We start from the raw sequence: 18,981 nt of genomic DNA, 5'->3' as shown, positions 1-18,981 counted from the left end.
CATCAATCGTTCTCCCAGCGTCTTTTGGAGTTTGAGCTTCAAACGTATTACAGAGTAGAGAATGGTCAGCGTGGAGAAAGGCATTGTGCTTAAAATGATTTGCAGTTTCCTTCCTTACGATCGAATGATACTGTTTCATATAAAAATGTTTATACCATATTTGCAGGCAGTCCTATCCCTGTGTTTCGCTAAATTGTACAGAGATGGAGGAGGTAAAGAATAGCCTGCGTTGCTAGCGGTCTGCGGTTTTGGGGGTGGAGAGAAAAATATCCATTTATTTTGTTCATGGCCTTTTTGTGCATTAAACGAAACCGCAATTACAATCCGAGTTACAGGAGCCTATCAAATTCATAATGCACTGTATGATTAGAGGAGAAAAGTTGCTGTCATTGCAGATTTTTTACCTTCGCCAATTTCTCTAATTCAGGCTCACGGTCAAGTATGAAAAAACAGAGCGACAGAATCCATCTCTTTTTTAGCTAAATTATATTTTTTCGATGACCTTCTTTGAGGTTGCGATCAACAAGCTACATCATGACAATGAAGTCAACTGCATTCATCTCTTTGAAAGATCATTGGGAATCAAAAAAATAGGAAGACGGATTTGCCCAGTTAAGAGTCAGTAATCTTTATGCGGCATTCATTTTCTGATAATGACTACGGTCAAAGAATTCCTAGTAAATAAAACGAGGTGAAGAGAGCAGCAAACATAGGTTCTTTGGCTTGCCCGTTGGCACCCATGGTCTGAGGTAGCATCAATGCAAACAATTATACAGACAAGATGCGATTTACACCTGCCATGGAGCATTTTGATGAAGGAGGCCCTTCAGAGCTTGACGAAAATTTCTACAAAACGTAAAACATATGCAAGGATTAACAGCACAATTGGCAAAATTCAGAAAGACAGCAACAAGCGCAAATGGCGGAATGATACAAACTTCACTGTTTCCTAAAGAGACACCTAAAAAGCCTATGATACTCCAAGGCATCCAACATATGGCAAATCCCAGTAAGATAGCGATGGCCATCTTGAGAACTTTTCTGTTTCTTTGTAAACGTTTTTCTTCAGCGTTAATCGATCGTTCGCCCGGAATTGTGTGGATTTTCAGCTTGAAAACAATGACAGAGTATAGAATAATTAATACCACGAAAGGAATTGTCTTGAAGACTACATTCAAAGGCATAACATGAGAGTAATATTTTTCTCTAAAATATCTTTTAAACCATATACGCTCGCAGGTCAGTTTCTCGCTGAATTCCATGGAGTTATAAAAGACCAACATTGGAAATGAAGAAGCAGTCGCAACTATCCACGTCGTCAGGATGACAAATGGACACAGTTTTGAATTGATGATCGGGGAGTGTAGAGGAAAAACCACAGCCACAAATCGATCCAGAGCGATCAAAATAAGGCTTTGAATAGATACCCAACTGGAAATGTACAGTAACTGAAAGAGCACCAGGCAAATGGTTCTTCCTAGTGGACCGAAGCCGCTGGTATAAATCTCTGTGAGAAGCAACGGAAACACAAAAACTGGGAACAGTAGATCTGACATGGCCATATTGACAATAAAGAAGTTAATTGTTGTTCGCATGGTTTTCATCTTGTGGATAACTCTTACAATTAGGATATTTCCACTAAACGAAGTGACAAGGAGTAGGCTGTAAGCAAGGGTTATTCCAAGGTTTCTTGGTGTGAAGCTGCTCAAGATGATGCAGTTCGCTGATTGTGTTTCGTTCGCCGTTGTGTTTAACGAATCCACCGTCATTTTCTTCAGTTCTCGGGTTACCAAAGCTTTCAATCAGCTGACGTCTGCGAATGGGCTGTTTTCCTTTAAGGGGTTGGTTTAAAAATCAAACCAGTTTTATATGGCCCTAAGAGATCTAACGTTCCACGCACAGCACTAACTAGTCCGATCGAACAATACAAACTGACATCGAAAAATTATGAATGTCTTGAGTCTTTTGCATTAGTCCAAATTCGAGAGTGTCGTCAATCTCCACCCCAAAGTGACTATTGGGCGAGCATCGGTTGATTCTGGTGACAAGAGTCTTGGAAACCTTTTTTCGAATGATTAACTTAAAGATTGATACGATTCGGGTCGCTCAAAAGCTGCAGTAACTAATAATTGAAATCTTTCAGAGAGGTGAATTTTAGTGTTTGTATTTTGTGACAGATGATAGATAGAATAAAAGCAAGTTTATAGAGAATAAACAAAATATCTATCTAAGTCTGAGGTCGACCGTAATGAGATCATTGCCTTGCTTTTTATTGCACTGTTTCTGGTGTTGTAACTCTTCTAGTATTTCTTGGTTTAGAGGAAAAATGAGAGAGTTTTATTGGTAGTAAATACGTGCCACCTCTTACCGAGCAATTTTCCGCAATGTTTATTGTTGAAAAATAGTTTAGTCACCTACGATAAGATTGTATTATGAAAGGTCCCTTATCGAAAAGACCTTGAAAGTTCGTTTTTCTTCGTATGTTCGTATTTGTAGGTACGATCTTTTTATTTGGGGACACTATTTTTTCAATGACGTTCCTTTCAAATGTAACGAAAGAAATTACCATATGTCATTTTAATTACAACAAGGCTTGTTGAAACGATTTTCCAGGCAAAAGCAGTGAACTCGAACAGCTGCACGACCCATTTAGCAACCTTTCAAATCACCTTCCTGATATCAAATTATTTAGTTTGAGAGCGAAAATGTCAGATTAAAGCTCTAAAACTACAGCTAACGGAGACAATCGTTATCTTAAGCTGATGTAGGAAGCATCTCACAGGTCAAGCAATTTACAATAGCAGCCTTTTTGTTACGCTGACTTGAAAGAAATCGTTGATCGGACCAGCTGCCTATTTGATGAAAAACATGCGAATACAGAACGAATTCCTCTATTGTTTACGATCCTCTCAAACTACATTAATGTTAAGTTGTTCTCAGTTGCCTCGAAAGATCTTGACAATTTTAAAACTGAGGTAAGTACTTGGACAGAGTTCGATACGTTTTTCCCGTAAAACGGTGAGAAATTTCCTCGAAAAAGTTGACATCAAATGCGTGCGCGAAAACCCAATCTCTACTATTCCAGCTTTACATGTATTTCATGTTGTATTCAATATTTCCCTCGCGTCTGAGCTCGAATGGAACAACATACAAATACAAACTTCGGAGAGGAGAGAGGAAAGTGATATCGAAGTTCCTTATTGAAATTGAATGACAAAGCAGTCGACGCGCTCGACTACTAAATGAAAGCTTCCTTCCTGTTACCGAAAGCTTTGTGGAAGTAATTAACGAGTTTCGTGATAGTAATTATTATGATGAAAAAAAGGTGAAAATTAGAGCCCTTTTGACGCGCACTGTCAGAAAACCACGTCCCTCTAGAAAGTTTTCACACCTTTGCGTAATATTTCTTGATCACTAGAAAGTTTGCATTGTATCAGGATCGATTTTTTCAAAGTCATCCGTGCAACACCTCTGGTCACGCGGAGAGGCGTTGTGTGACATTTTTAATCAGCAGCTGTTATGAGACTTCATTCGTTCTCGCAAAGAAATGAAATAAATAATTTTTCTAATCCTTCTGTTAAGGAGATGCTGCGCAATTTTTTAATTCTATATGCTGTACGTAGAGTTGTGGGTAACCTTGTCCAGTAGAGTGCCTTTGTCCCTTCACCTTAACAGTCTGGAAAATGACTTCTCGGCATTTTAATACCAATCAAATTGGACCCTTATGCGCATCAGAGTAGGTCAGTTTTGCTTCACTTTAATTTTAACATTTCTTGTTCGTTATTCATTTTTGAGAACATAACACGTCGCTTATGAGTAGCTGCACCCTCCCCCCAAGGAGTAACGTAAGGGGAGGGTACTGCTACACGTAGGCTAAAAAACACGAGAGTTAATGAATAACCCCGACCGTGAAACATGAGACAAGTTCGTTTTCCGGTTTTTTCACACCGATAACAGTGGTATGCATTGCTTCACTTTGAATTCAAAGCAGGAACAATTTCTCAGGATCGGTAAAAGGTAAGTCAATACATTTTTAGATAACTTTTATTGATGTCCCTAGGAAACGCTTGAATTTGACTGACGCTTCACCTTGAAAGTTACTCCCACAAATTGCGTAAACTCAATTTTTATAGTTAAGGGTAAACACTCAGTGGTGAGTAGTAAGTCAAACGTATCTCGGTGCCTTGCTCCCGTATATCGGGAGTTTACAAGTTGTAAAAAGGCTTCCGGTTCAGATGCGAGTCCTAATTGGCCAAGTTGCGCACCATTTTTTGACTGCAGTTGTTAACCATTGAATAACTAGGATGGGGTAATTTTCTTGTGACACTGTGGTGCATGTTGCGTCAGTGGGGGGTTATACAGGATAATTTGGTTGTATCAACTGAGTGGATAATATAATTTTGCCACAGCAGAGGGTTTCTCAATCTGACATTTCGTGCGTTAGCCCCTAAACCTTCGAAAACTCAACTTCAACAAGGGATTTTGCATGAGACGTTTGCCAGATCACTGGCCGACCCATTCCTCACTCGCCTCAAACTTACTCGCGGGCAAGGAACGTAAGCAAAGGGGGCCTGCTAACGAGTTATTGAATAACCAATGTCTGCGTGCACAATGCTTGTGACCGGAACTGACGCACTTTGAAATGAGAAACTCTTACAAATAAACCAACTGCAAATGGTCCAAAACCGGAACAGGTAGTGTAAAGCTTTACTGGAGACGCCTTCGCACAAACATAACACGTCACGAAAGGAATGTCCTTGGCTATTTTGTTAAAAAATTGAGCAAAACGACTGAGCAGGGAACTTCTGCTTGTAATTAAGAGAGTCTGAAATGACACCGTTGATAATAAAGATCGTTTCAAGGAACTTCCATTTACAAACCTTTTCCGTGAGCGTACATATCTTAGTGAAAAAGGGTTTGGGCGGTGAGGGGGAGGGGTCGGGATGATACTCACCTGCATAAGCTATTTCTTAGAGTAGGTGCCATCCCAAAGAGTATGGTTACAAAGTTTTTTTTCGGTTTTCGTTCTGAATGGCAAATCCAGCGAGACTATAACTGAATGCATGAGTATTTTTATGGGGTATGCACTTTGTATAAAAGCTCTGAAACCGCGTATAGAAAATGGCCTGGTTTGGTCTGAACTAGGGTCAGGATATGGACAAGGCGCGACATGCCCCTTCCTAGAACTCCAACCCTCCCCCTCACCCTAACTAGTTGTAGTCCCAGTCAGATCCATAAAATTCACAAGGATCTTTCATAGCCGGAAAGTTTTTCCACATGCGGGTGGTCTGCATTATTCTAGCATAATGGTATGGACACATGCAACGACTTTGCCCTCATTTGTGAATATTACAGTGTCTGAAACGAAGTCAGAAGTCTCAACACTAAATTCATTAGTCTCAAAACACGTGCCATTGATAATAACATCGGAAATTCACTCAATTATGAGGATGGAATTTAAATGAGGCAACTAAAAGCGGAATAAGTGACTCACCCTCTTTTTTTGTGAGAAGTAAAAATCAAAGTAAAAGAAATGTAAAACTATGGTCTTGCAGGACAATAAACTGAAATACCTAGAGATATTTTCAACATTAGCAATGCGGTTTTCTTGTTGCATTAGGGACCTTAAGCAAACCACGACAGCGACGGCAACGAGGACATGGAAAAACATGAGATCTTATTGGCAGAACAATAGCTCAGCACGTGCGTTTTAAAACTTTGTACATTTCTTAGCCATCCTATTCAAAACAACAACGTGAAATCACCACAATTTGTGTCGTCTGCGAACCGAAACCGCGACGGCAAATTATTTTAATTTCCATTTGGAACTCAAGACTTCTTTTATACGTTATGCTGAAGTTGAGGTGTGGCGCCGTAGGAGACGGTAAACGCATACAGCCATTTTTTAAATTCTAATTAAAGGCAGAAATCAATTTTTTAATCGAAGTCTTCCTTGGCGTTACCGTCCTGACTGCTTAAGGTCTCTATTGATACACTGGTAACGTCCAAAATGATTTATTGAAATACTATACCACACAACTTTAAGAATAAGTTTAGAACGTTTTCAGGCTCAAATCGCAAAAAGAGAAAACTTTCGACCTTAGCCCCAAAATTAAAAACGAGTGCATCAGACGGAAACGGTTCGTAAAAGTCCAATATGTAACTTCTTCTTTTTCACCCCAGACCAAGCTTAATTAACGAAAGATTTCGTAAGTCTTCCGCCTGTAAATGGGGTTAATTCATTTAGCCTATTTTAGACAATTAGCGCTTTATTTGTTCAGAAGTTTTAGGGTCTGGTTTCTGGAGGAATCTTACCGGTCATTTAGTGAATAGTTTTCTTTCATCCGGGAGGTCGAATCAATTAATTTCAGTTTGTTTTCTGATTAGTGGAACTGTTTTTCTAACTAATGTGATTAATCATTTCGGGTGTAAATTGAAAACGGTATTGCATGATACAAATAAAAACTGTCAAACAAACGACCTTGGACGAGTGTTTGAGAGCAATAAAGAGGGAGACATTCATTTTGCATTACGTATCGTTCAAGTACAAAAACTTATTAAAATATGCCGAGAGTTGACAGAATTTTTTTAACAATGTGACAAAATTGTGCGCTATGAACGAATCCACGATTGTCTTTGAAAGTCGTTTGGATTTCCATGTTTGGCAATGTTAGTACTGGCCACTTTGTAGTCGTTTAGATGAAAACTCTGCCAGAACTTTTTAAAAGACTGAATAATTGACTTTGAATAAAACCCAGCATATTTAGTAGTGGAGATGTCATCAGTTCTTTGGTAGGTAAACTGTGAACTTATTTGCACAAAGCTGTTTGAGCATCAAAGCTAAGTTATAATCTTGCGCCGATCTGCGCTCAGCTTTAGCTGACAATGTTTCATGTAAAAGACGAAGTTTAGCTTTATTCTATCAAACATAACCATAATATTTCCTTCTTATTTCAACTAGGAAAGGGTGTCATTCATTGAATTAAACCGTTTTTGGCAAAAATTTCCTGTTTCTGTCAAACTATCTCGAAAGCCAGTTTGCATTCATCGTCGCTTTCCCAATAATATCTCTTTGATCAGGGGCCTAAGTGTATTTTTCTTTGTGCCTATAATCAGTTGAATATTTCAAACAAACGGTTCCGTAATTTTCCCATGGGTTTTAATGTTAGATCTATTATTAGCCACTCTATGGCCTAGCTGTCGGTATAAAAAGGTGTTCCCTTTGTACCAGGAATCAAACGCAACTCTTGTAAAATTGCACTAGAAGAGGAGACAAAGCAAATGTAAGTGATCCACTTTATATTAATTTCTTGGTTCCTTTAATAGTTTTATCTTTCCTTAAAAATTAATTAGTTAGAGTATGATTTTGGCAGAGTTCGACTTGACATATATCGAACAACTAATTCTCGTTCTTCAAATTAAAACCTTATGTATTTACTGAACCAAGGACTGGACTTCAGCAAATTGGTGATAGTCCATCGCCTTTGATAAAGAAAATGCCTGTAAATTGTTACTTATAGTAACCTCACGGAGAAACTGTTTTTACCGATTCAAATCTTTAAATGTGTTCTTTTTGAGCGATCAAAAAGCTTTGTACGCACTGAACGCGATGCAAACCATGTGTGAGCTATAGCTGCAAATTAAACATGAAGTCGGGGTGGAACGTCCTCCACAGGGGGTAATGTCACATTCTTTCATGATGCTCTCTCGAGCGATCGGAAGAGTTCGCAATTGGAAATAACTTCTTTTGTCGCTACGATTGGATTTACCTGGAATCTTCAACAATTTACTACTTGCTCTTTTTCGTTGCTTATTTTTTTTGTGGGCGTAGCACGTAGGAATTCAATTGTGACAAAATGTTCATATGGTTCTCCGTAAACATCACTTTTGAAACATACTATAGTTCTCCCAATCAGTTTTTTCCTTGTTCAACTCAACTAGTAAACCTTACCATTGCCTGTAATCCATAACGAAATTAATCTTTAATCCGTTTACAAGCTTTTTCATGTCACCTTTCCTAAGAATCGTAACTACGTTGTTTTCGTAATGAAGATAAACTCGTCTCTCGATGAGGAGGTTTCTGGTGTACCAAGGAAAGACTTAAGAAAGCCCTTGAGATTTTCGTCGGACGGAACTCGTATAAAGAGAAATTCCTCAATTAGTTAAGCGAAAAGTTTCGGAACTGTTTGTCTACCTTGCTTTTATAGAAAAATAAACAGTTATCGCAAACAAATAAACAAAGTTACATTAGTCTCTCCATTAGCAACGATAGCGCTGTCATTTCATCTCAACTATAGACTCAAAGTAAACAATTTAATTTATTGCCCTATCCATCATCTTCCTTTGAGCAAAAAGCCAAGGCATTTTGATACATAGGAGTGTTGTGTTAAGGAAAACTCACTTAACATAACCCGAGAAATGACTGATAAAATGGCGAATTCGCAACTACATGAAATAAAATATTTTAGTTCGCCTTTCGTCCGCTCGTTCGCTCATTAGTTGTTGCGCTAAATTGTTTTAGAGCTGCTCTATATATTCAAACACTTTTCAGTTTTTCAACCAAACATTGACACAGATATTTCGTAAAATTTACTTCATTATTCTATAAATTACTCCTTTAGAAAAATGTCCCTGAAGCTCGTAATCGTGGCCGTTCATCTGCTATTGCTTCTCGTAGTGGACTTCTCGTCTGGGAACTTCTGCGACCAGGGCCCCCCGGGACGCTACTGTTACAAGGACCTTACCGGCTGGTATGATTGCAAAATTGATGCTAAGACCCAAAAGATGACAGAGACGAAACACAATTGTCCACCCAACAAAAGGTGAGGAGATTTCAGATGTAGGGGGGGGGGGGGGGGAGTAACCCTTTGACCCTTAAGGGTGATTTTTCCCGCCTTCAATATCACTCGTCAATCACACATTGAAGAAAATGATCACCAACTAAAGAAGCTGTTGATTGCTTAACAAATTCTCCTTATCGGCACCTTAGTAAACGTATAGAGAACAGTATGGAGAATGTACATACTGACTGTAGGGTGTAAAGAGTTAAAGTTCTGAGAGGTATCTTATAAGTCTTTTGGCCGAATCGGAACGCCGCGTCATGTCGACTAAAAACCATTTTTTTTACACAAATAACTCACAATTATTTTATTGTGTGATTCCATCTAGGTGTCAGTGTTTCTACGGTCCAAGCTGTTCATCGAACATAACAGATCCTTGCGCAATATATCAACTTCCCCCTCCCCTGCCAAAGGTGTTTTCCACGTTTTACACCACAACAGTCACAAATTGTAAGAACAAAGCCTGTACTACTGTGACGAACATCGGCGAAATGCTGCAGAACGCCACCGCTGGAGAGCAGCGAATAGATGAAATTGGAATAAGCTGGACCACGCGGTTTATTTTTCCTTTCCAATACATTGAAAACGACGACTATATCCAGGTACACACTCTGGTTGTTAAATTCGAATCTAGGAAAGCCTGTACTCTTTAACTTTGGCAATTAATATGGAGTTTTTTTAAGCCCGTGCTTTTATCCAATGAACGAAGCGCCCACTAATTTGCACCGGATGACACAATCTGGTCTTTGGTGGACAAGCTTTCTTTTTCAAGCGCAGGTGGTAGCTTCTTCATGCGCGAGATTGTCATGTTTTTTTTTTTACACACATGATCACAGCTATACTTCCTCTAAGGCACCAAGAAAAGTTCAGAGAGGGGATAAATGTCACCCAAAAGTCACTTATTGTTAGAAATAGCAACGAAGTGAACGCGTTCAAGGAGTATGTTTCTGATAAGTTTCATTCTGCGAATGCACCCTTTTCCCCTCCCTGCAATCTAAGAACTCCCAACACTGTCAATATTTTTTTCCTGATCATTTTACATATTTTAGTTCGACACAGCTTGGTTTAAGAAGAGCTGCATCCTTAAAACCCGCTCCATTTTCCCGCGCTTTGGAGTTCCATATTATTTCACCTGTGATCTGTCGGAGAAGTTCATTGAAAAGTACAACGCTACATTGAAAATGTGTTCCTGGGAGTCTGGGGGCCGCAGTAAGACCGAGATGGTTTCCTTAGAGAGATGGTTCCTGGAGAGCCTCCCTGATGGTCGATACAAGCCGTATATGTACCAGTCCATATCACGACCGACTCCCAGCAGCAATAACACTGAATACACTGATACCATGTACTACTCGTTTTTCACGGATTTCTTGGATCCAAGCCAGCTGACGATGCCTACGTTCTGCGCTCAGGGGGTCGCGGCTTTCTACAAAACCGAGGTTTAAGATCAAGAGACACATAGACAGAAGTGCTGACAGGGCATTTATCAATTGAGTGTTGAAACTAATTTGAAATTGCATTTTATTTGTTATATTCCATTCGGTGATTGGTTTAAAAATCCCGTGCTCCTTCGCATCGAATCAGATCCAAACTGAAAAGCAAACGGTTTTTTTTTTATTGGCTCATGTTCTTGCTTTGAGTTTTTTTTTTTCGACACTTACTTGAAAAGTGCTCTACTTTTTTGCACGCTCGTGTCTGTGAAGACTTTTGGCAAAAGAGATTCGATAGTTATTAGCAGGTAAAAACAAGAGATCTGTTCATGATGTAGACTGTAAGAATTATTGAGGGATTCCCTATTGACTTTTGACGAAGATTTAAAAACACAAATCTTCTTTGATAAAAAGTCGCTAACAAAATTTATCACATAATACAAAATTATACTATCTTGAGTTTTTTGAAGTAAATAGAGGTTAATTTGCTTCTCACTTTGACAATAAAATTTCAGCTTGAGGTTTTTAAATTTTTCCTCTACTTGTTAAGGTTCGCCCGCATGTGAGCTTTTGCGAGAAGTAGAACGAATTTTAAACCCGCTCAGTGAAAAGGGTAGATATGTCATGCGCCGCCTTTCCGTAGTCTTGTGCTTAGGCCTTATACGACACACAAGTATGAATTTGGCATCCCCTCCCCCATGTTCAAATTTTGTCTTTTTCCTCCCCCCTCTTTCTCGGTTTTTCAAATATTTTTTCCCCCTTTCTGTTGTACACTCAATGGTGGAAGCCTTCAAGTGAATAAAGAGGTTAAAATCTGAGGAAAAAGAAGGTCTGTTCAGATATTACCTCTTTAAAAGTAAAATTTCGCGGGACACTCGAGTAGGCTCTCACTAGGGTGGCCAAGAGTTTATTCGCGACGCATAATTAAGACCAAGATCGACATGTGAATTTATAGAAAGGCGAGCGTGTTCACGAATTTATGCATCAGTGTAAGGCATGTTTTGCCTCCTGAAATTTTCGTGACCCGTCAATTGTTTTCTTTTTTTTTACGAAAACCTCAAGATGTCCCACAAGAAGATAGATTGTTCCCTGAAATTGTCAGCCTCTTGCGAACAATTTTTATAAACTGTGAGTGAGGATGGCATTGACGAAAAGTAGTATAAGTTAAGTCTAATTAGAAGGAGTGAACAGAAAAAAGACCATCTCTAGTACTGTTTCCATGCAAAGCTTGATTCTGATCACTGATAGCAAAGGATCTGTGAATTACTACAAGGTCATACTAAAGAGTGTCAAATTCGTCTTGATTGTCTAAGAACTTGTCGGTGATTTTCTGGCTGCCAAAGCAGCTTACTGTTACAAGCAAAACAAAGGTTTTGTAACAGTAGGAAGATTCCCGAACAATACTAGCTACTATCACTTTTTTATTCTATTTTGGACTCGCTTTATATGGCCCAGTCGCTGAGTTAACCATACAAAAAAAATTTATTATGGGAACCAAGGATTTTTCGTATAATAACTTAATAAATTGAATTCGTGGGATAAACTAGAGGGTCTTTGATGTTAATCTCGTCGCAAAGTCCAACAACAACAAATAAGGAATACGTATAACAGGTGATCAGCAGAAATTTTCCTCTACACCGAAAAGCGCTTTAATCAGAAGCAGTGTGCTATTCAAACGTTCAAAACCGAAACCATCATGGTGGTAAGTGTTAAGAAAATTTGGAAATGTTTTACAACAAATTATCTAAATTATTCTGTTTCCTGACGGAAAGAATTTATATCATGAGCAATAACGACAGAAATATCAAACACTCAGGAGAGGTTTTAATTTGATTTTGGATGCTTACGACAGACTTTCGAAACTCCTAGTTTTGGACTTAAGTCATCTCGTTCAAGTTATGTTTTCCTCCAATATAACCTTTATTAAATCAGATTTGTAGTTGATAGCTTTCTCCTTGTTGAATTATCAAGAGCTTGTTTCCTGCTTTTATTTCTTTGTTTGTATCAGGTAATCCGCACTTTGTAATGCCTCAGAATAACAGTAGTGTCACGCACTTTTTGCTCGATTGAAAGTTCGTCGTCGCCGCTGAAGGGTGTTTTCTTTCTTTAGCTTTCGAAAGATTGCATGACAGTTAAACCACCGTAAATTAATTACTGAAAGATTGAGGAAAGATTCGTGTAAACTGTCGTGATTCGACAATTTCCAAAATCAACTAGGAAGAATAAGAGGGAGCACCTAGCGTTAACCTAACCCAGCGATTGTGTGACTTGATTATTGAACAAATAATTTCGCAATGAAATGTGATTCGCAACAAAGATCAGCTGATTGGTGGGCGTTTCGAAAGTGATATTGCACAGCTTGAACATTCACGACATTGGAATCATCGAAGTGAAGATCGTTCTGAGGTGAGCAAATTAATGTTTTTTTGGATAGAATCGATTTCCTTCCGCTAAGAGGTGTCCTGTTTGCAACTAGCTGTCATGGTTTCGAAAAGAGAGTACTTCACAAGCTAATTTTCCACGAAACAAACTTGCAATCTTTGACCATGCATATTGACTTATGTTGCGGAAGTGAAGGTCGCTTGTCCCTTTTCAGGAGAGCGATTCAGACCTCAATGTTGCCGTTTTTCAATGAAAATGCCCGAATGTAGGTCTCTCGCATTAATTGGTCGTCAATTCATTACTTATTCGCGAAATATGACTACGCATTTCATAACGTCACATTGTCATGCAGCACTCTCGATCCGTTCTTCGAATTGAGTGATTTGAATGAATACAAGACACGAAACTGCTCTGTTTCATGCTTTATTCTATTTTTATGTGTATTAACTTAAAGTTTCTTTATTTAAATACCTTATTTCATTGTCTCTTAGAGAATCGCTTTCTTCAAAATGAAACTGCAGTTGTTCGTAACTTTGTTCGTGTACTTCGTGTACCATTGTTCCTTTGCGAAAGTGGCTGATGGACCAGACGAGTTTTGTGATGAGGGTCCCCCAGGAAATTATTGTCTCCCGGATCTCACAGGCTGGCATAACTGTTATGTTGACCGAAAGACTGGCCAGATGGTGGACAAAATCACTACATGTCCTCCAAACACAAGGTGTGTCACCTTCTGATTTACCGAGTCGAAATGTCAAGGATCATGAAGGACCGGTCGTCGTTTATCTAACGCGGGGTGGGGGGGGGGGGTGGGGAGGTAGGGGTTCAGAGGATTTTTGGGGGAGGGTCACATGGTTATCGGGGGGGAATTGAGGTGGGGAGGGGCAACAGTCGTCGTCAACAAAATATAAAGGGGGAACCGTAAAAAATTGCCCGCCAATAAGGAGAGCAGAAGAATACTACAGAGCATCGGGGGGGGGGGGGGGGGACATTACCAAAGTGAATGGTTCAAAATATTTTAACTCGCTCAGTTTTTGGTTTGTCTTCATTTCCAAAGGCGAGAAAATCAGATTTTTGTCCCGCGCTCGTTATGAAAAAGTATTTTTAATTTTTTAGTTGATGTTATTTGTATTGAAGTTCATCATTATTGTCATGAATTTTTTTTCGATTAGATGTGTTTGTTTTGATGGCCCTCCATGTCCAGACTACATCGAAGATCCTTGCCAGACTTTCATACCTCCACCGCCGACTCCTGATAAATTCACCATGTACTACAACTCCAAACTAACAGTGTGCTCGCCCATGGGATGCAAGACCACTTACAGTTCTGGGAGGGAATTGCAGTCTCTGACTGATCTTAAAAAGAGAGACGATTATGGATCAATATACTGGTCGTCTACGTTCGTTTTACCAAGACCTGGCGGTGGTTTTAATCAGGTAAGAAGGTCTTTGTTCTCACTCAGAGAAAGCTTCACGGGTCACAAGGAACGTTGGGAGTGGAGCTTTTTTTTATACTCCATCAGCATCATGGCTTCTAAATAATTGATGCCCGTGCGGCTTTCCAGCGCCACTCCATTTTGGAAAGGGCTTATTATATTATATATGTCGGGTAACTTAAAAGACCTTCTTCCACTTCGAATTTTACTCGAGCATATTTGAGCAATTTTTACATTTTTTTATGGGGTGGGGGGGGGGGGGTTGGGTGGTGTCACATCTTCTTCCGCTGGGCATGAGTACCGACGGATTCACAATGATGCATCAGAAAGAGATATACCCATTGTCTCCATCACATTGTCTTATATATCGCTATATTATTCACAGACTGAGTTTGGATGGGATAAGGAGCAGTGCGTAACGCAGGAAATAAAAACTTTTCCTGTATCGCAAGTCCCTCCCTTCTTCAGTTTCAACGGCACAGTCAAAGTTGGCTACCTACTCTGTGATAAGTGGATATGGAAGACTGGGGGCCACAATCCAGGGCAGCCAACATCCTTTCAAGCTTATTACATAACGAACCAAACGAATGCAGCGAGCGATCTCGACAAAGCCTCGATTGCGCCAGTCATGATAGAGTCTACTTACAATTCGGGGCCTTTGGGAAAAACAAGTTCCCATATGGTGCTAAATGTAACTTCCTTCGCGATAGGTGTCGATGAAGACTCTTTTGAACTTCCCACTTTTTGTTTGAATCGTCCATCAATAGCTGTGGTATAAACTGAAATCTACCGTTAAACATGAAATTTTTGCGGGAGTGTTCTGTTTGTAGATTTGCGTTCTTTTGTCTGTCTTTCGTTTACGGGAATGAAATATTGGCGAGTTTCAATTCTGTTTCAAGTAACAGAACACTTTGAAAGGGAAAGGAACTAAACATTTTCAAATTGCATTGTTGCTAACCTGCTGAGTTTTGTCTCAGTGGATCTTCCGTTTGAATCCAAGCTCGAAACCGTCAGTTGACTTCGTACAAGGGCATTATAATATTTGACGAAAGCTCAAGAAAATTTTTCAGGCATATAAATTGCGCTTTTGGTTGGTTTGTTTTCGTCGGGAGCTTACATTACGGATTGAAAACAACCCCGAAAACTCGCCAAAATCAGATGAACACGTAAAATTTTCATGTTTGACGGTAGTTTCTGGCAGAAAGTTAGAAAAGTAATATTTTGACGCGATCAGTTAACGACGCAGATGCATCTTGACTCTGTTACGATGAGTAAATTTAATAGTTTCTGTTTTTATCGGTTGATTGGCATAACAAACATCTTTAAGGAAGAAAATCATTAATCTTAAAAATTGATACGGCTTCATAATGTTTAGAGATCATTTGAACCAAGTCGGACATGCATAAAATAACGATTTCAATATCTGCGAAAATTGGCTTGCTTTAATTGTGTCTTTGCTTTTTAATTAGACAACAACATTGATACTGATCGTAAGTCATTCATTTATCATTTATTACACAAAATACCTGAATTTCAAAGCTTTGAGCCAAAAGTAATCTTTTGCTGGACGATATGGAGTATCAGGCGGTTTGTTTTCAATTTCCGAGAAAGTTTGATTGTTGAGCATTAAAAGTTGAAAGTTAAAACACTCATTTTCTTTTTTTCTGTATTGCATGCATTACTTGATCTGCCACTCTATAGTGCTCCAAAATGTCGGAGGCGTCACCCATTTCGTGCGTGACCGAAGGCATTACAAATCGCTTCATTGTTGGAAACTCATCGTCTCCAGCATTCATTCCCTCCTTTCGATGATGGCGTTTGACAGTTTGAATATCCAGTGGTACGTCATCAATCGCCCCACCCTCCCCCTCATCCTTACTCGTGCATACATCCGGGAGATCAAACATCCGAGACTCGCTGCTGATGCTGATGGACTTATTTGGGTAATAGGCGACCATGAATTCCTTATAGTGAGTGAAAATTTTTTGTTTAGGAATAGCAATGGCGAATTCTACCTTCAGGGGTACATTAGTACCATTGATTTTAGCCACATAGATGTGATGCACTTCAACAATTTGACCTCCACCACCAAGAGTATTCGTCTCTAAATTATCTGTGAGGCGAGTGAGAATTTTGTTGCGAACTGTTTGGCTGAATCCAACGTTTTTGGCTTTATCCTTCACGGCACTAAAGTTTCCCTGACTGTTGGCTTCGTAAATCCAGTCTTCACATTCGACGCCCAGGATTTCTACTGTGCCGTTGTATTGGAAATTGTCAGGAACCTTCATGAGGCCTCGGAATTCCGGAAGCATGGTTTTGTTACACAAAGGTGTGCCCTCCCTCAAGTCTATGGCGTACTAGGTAGAGAACAAGCAAAAAATTAGAGGAATTGCTACTTATGAGGATGGCATTGTAAAAGATGTTACTAATTGTGGACGAGAATGTTTAACCCTTTCACTCCCAAGATTAATTAGTCAATTAATTATTATTAATTCTTATGATGTTAGCTACTGAGAATTTGGTATTGGATCAACTAAAATTCTCCTTGTTGATATTTTTCTTTATTCTCATCACTTGTCATATTTTAAGGAGAAATTCTATCTTGATCACTCGTGGAAGTTTAAGGATCAAGAACTAATGTTTAATAAGTTGGAACTAAAAGGTGTTTCCCCTTCTTGGCCTTAACACTGCTCATGTCTCTGCAGAGCTTCACAAAAACTCTCAGAATCGACTAAAAAATTTGACTATCGAGCTGTTCCTTCGTTTTTGTTCGCTTTTTTTGTACTTTGTTTGTTTTTGTAGTTGAATTGTTTCTAAAGTACTTTTTCAGAATGTTTAGTTTTCTGCTTCTATGAAGGTGAGAGAGACCCTGGTGACGAGAATAACATTTTGGGTCAATCTTCTCCCCAGAGCACACCATTATCCATACCCAGTGGGCCGAAATGGATACTTAATTTTTTGAATCCGTATTCCTCGGAGTCTGAAGACTACAATGTATTATTCACCTGAGACCACCCGTCCCCTTCGCGCACAATTATCACTGTCATGTGCTGTGTCAGCCCCATCACGAGATCTTCACGTGATCTGCCACCTTTCTTGTTGTCTCGGTATTTTTCACTCACTACAATGCGTCCTTCGCAGCCATCCTTGTCACAGAACGCGTCTGTTACAAATATTACGCCAAAGTACGACTGGGGAAACTCAGGCCGAACGCGTTCGTACGCAGAACGGACGCATGGGTTTCGCGCATGCGTCACACAGGAGCCTCGTTCCCGCTTGCCATTGCATACACATCTTTAAAACAGAATTTTTCAAATAGAATAAGCAGTTTTAACCTTATTTATACTTATTGGACGAGAAGAAGAAGTGGGACTCTTCTCTCAATATGTCTGCCTATCGATGGCAGTTACAGTAGCAAGAGAGAGCAAACATTACTTGGAGCCAGCTGGACAATGATGTAGCTCTTCAGCGGGCTCATCCAAAGCATCAATCAAACACTCCCGCCATCCTGTGTAGTCAGCCAAGCAGTATTTGCCAAGTGGTTTGGCATCACAGAACTTGTATTCCTCCGCGAGGGATGATGGGAAACAGAAAATGGAGAGTTGAAACATCAGAAGCATAACTACTCTCATAGTGCTTCAGGTCTGTCCGAAAAAGAGAAATAAATAAAAATAAATAAGGGATTCGGAGGACCTGCAGCACTGGATCAGCAAATAATGGAGGAGAATTTATGAAGAGATTTTATGGATAGCAATTCCTGTTGACATGTTAATTATTAAGGTCTTCAAAACAATTTAAGTTTTTATTGTCATTTTTCGGATGATTGATTTGGCCTATGTTCTTAAACAATGTTGATCGTGCTACAAGCAGATATCAAGCTGTCTAAAATTCACTAAAGAAACATTTTCTTTCCAAAATAAAACCAACCCTTGCCGTCTTTTTGGCTAGGCCCAGCCTGTCAAGTAATATTTTGTCGCACAAAACGTGACTTTGCATGAAACTTAAATTTTCAAAATTAACCATGCAGATTTCGGAAGTTTATTCTGAGATTCGCTAGAGCATCACTTTTACACTCTACTATAATGATTTCGAGTCCAATATGAAAAAAGTTTTAACGCCAAAGCTTTTTGTCAATCAAGAAATAAGCTCACCAACTGAGTCGTGTAAGACACCGGTTTTGTAAACGGTAGTTGGTTGATTTCCCTTTGGGCTGATAAAGTGTTTTAAACCACATACCTGGAGACTTACAGCAGTCTTTTTTCCCTTATTTGTTTCTTACCTATTTAAACCTTAAAAATTTTGTGGTTGGAGAACGACGAAAACTCTTACCTAATAGACTTAAATGAAAAATGAATACCGGGAATGAATGGTGAGTTTGAGTAATGGTTTCTACCAAAGTGACAGTTACCAGTCGAGATGGGTGGAGTTAGGGCTGCACCAGGTAAGGAAGAATAAGCTAGGATGATCAGAGCCATCTAAAAAACCCCCCAGAATTCGTGACTGTTGTATCTAGACTATCAGACCTAGCCTGAGAATGGTTTCTCATTTTTAGAATTGACTGAATACTGTCTGATCAGTCAGGACAGTCTGATTAGTCAGTTATGACAGATCCCGTGATCAACATTGCTTAATTGAACTTGGCGCATATAAAAGTTTATTTCTAAGCGTGAGTTGAAGCACGTCACAGAAATTTATTCAGGGACGGGAAGTAGAAACGTGAAAATAAAGAAATTGTCCCATGAAATTGAAATTTCTGTGAATATTTGGTTTTGCCCTACACGCGCGTCACTGGGTTAGCTTTGTATATTATGGTCTAGACCATGAGTCAGATTAAATCAGACCAACGAGTCAGGTTAAACAGATTATACAGCTACCTAGTCGAACATCTATCTACAATAT

General features: G+C 39.3%; 3 protein-coding genes across 4 annotated transcripts; 2 read left to right on the top strand and 1 right to left on the bottom strand.

Moving 5' to 3' along the window:
• The first annotated feature begins 3,950 nt into the window (after positions 1-3,950).
• LOC113680532 (uncharacterized) lies at positions 3,951-10,797 on the top strand. Of its 2 annotated transcripts, none has more exons than XM_089214605.1 (4): positions 3,951-4,017; positions 8,622-8,822; positions 9,169-9,442; positions 9,890-10,797. In XM_089214605.1, exons 1-4 carry the CDS (start codon positions 3,962-3,964, stop codon positions 10,280-10,282), a joined length of 924 nt encoding a protein of 307 aa, XP_089070731.1. In that variant the 5' UTR covers positions 3,951-3,961; the 3' UTR covers positions 10,283-10,797. The 2 variants fall into 2 exon arrangements, with proteins under 2 accessions (XP_089070731.1, XP_027053368.2); XM_027197567.2 differs by lacking the exon at positions 3,951-4,017 and adding an exon at positions 7,174-7,283.
• Positions 10,798-12,551: 1,754 nt separating this feature from the next.
• LOC113680548 (uncharacterized) lies at positions 12,552-15,730 on the top strand. The gene is made up of 4 exons (XM_027197585.2): positions 12,552-12,673; positions 13,141-13,367; positions 13,819-14,083; positions 14,468-15,730. The coding sequence occupies exons 2-4, from the start codon at positions 13,159-13,161 to the stop codon at positions 14,858-14,860; spliced, it is 867 nt and encodes a 288-aa protein (XP_027053386.2). The 5' UTR covers positions 12,552-12,673; positions 13,141-13,158; the 3' UTR covers positions 14,861-15,730.
• LOC113680550 (uncharacterized) lies at positions 15,503-18,437 on the bottom strand. The gene is made up of 4 exons (XM_027197586.2): positions 18,319-18,437; positions 17,518-17,726; positions 17,088-17,376; positions 15,503-16,439 (listed from the first exon to the last, which is right to left on the bottom strand). The coding sequence occupies exons 2-4, from the start codon at positions 17,712-17,714 to the stop codon at positions 15,732-15,734; spliced, it is 1,194 nt and encodes a 397-aa protein (XP_027053387.2). The 5' UTR covers positions 17,715-17,726; positions 18,319-18,437; the 3' UTR covers positions 15,503-15,731.
• Positions 18,438-18,981: the final 544 nt, after the last annotated feature.

Source organism: Pocillopora damicornis, chromosome 8 (genome assembly GCF_964200805.1).
Source record: "Pocillopora damicornis chromosome 8, jaPocDami1.2, whole genome shotgun sequence".
Classification (NCBI taxonomy): domain Eukaryota; kingdom Metazoa; phylum Cnidaria; class Anthozoa; order Scleractinia; family Pocilloporidae; genus Pocillopora; species Pocillopora damicornis.
Note: the sequence above shows the minus strand (reverse complement) of the source record. Positions and strands in the feature narration are given on the sequence as shown.

Bases quoted from the DNA above. Each gene is read 5' to 3' on its own strand.
- LOC113680532 (XM_089214605.1), top strand. From the start codon at position 3,962: ATGCATTGCTTCACTTTGAATTCAAAGCAGGAACAATTTCTCAGGATC. The intron at 4,018-8,621 runs GTAAGTCAATAC...TTACTCCTTTAG, and splicing joins TTTCTCAGGATCGGTAAAAG to AAAAATGTCCCTGAAGCTCG. The intron at 9,443-9,889 runs GTACACACTCTG...TACATATTTTAG, and splicing joins AAAACGACGACTATATCCAG to TTCGACACAGCTTGGTTTAA.
- LOC113680548 (XM_027197585.2), top strand. From the start codon at position 13,159: ATGAAACTGCAGTTGTTCGTAACTTTGTTCGTGTACTTCGTGTACCAT. The intron at 13,368-13,818 runs GTGTGTCACCTT...TTTTTCGATTAG, and splicing joins ACATGTCCTCCAAACACAAG to ATGTGTTTGTTTTGATGGCC. The intron at 14,084-14,467 runs GTAAGAAGGTCT...TATTATTCACAG, and splicing joins CTGGCGGTGGTTTTAATCAG to ACTGAGTTTGGATGGGATAA.
- LOC113680550 (XM_027197586.2), bottom strand. From the start codon at position 17,714: ATGAGAGTAGTTATGCTTCTGATGTTTCAACTCTCCATTTTCTGTTTC. The intron at 17,377-17,517 runs GTAATGTTTGCT...TCTGTTTTAAAG, and splicing joins CATTGTCCAGCTGGCTCCAA to ATGTGTATGCAATGGCAAGC. The intron at 16,440-17,087 runs GTGAATAATACA...TTCTCTACCTAG, and splicing joins AAGGGGACGGGTGGTCTCAG to TACGCCATAGACTTGAGGGA.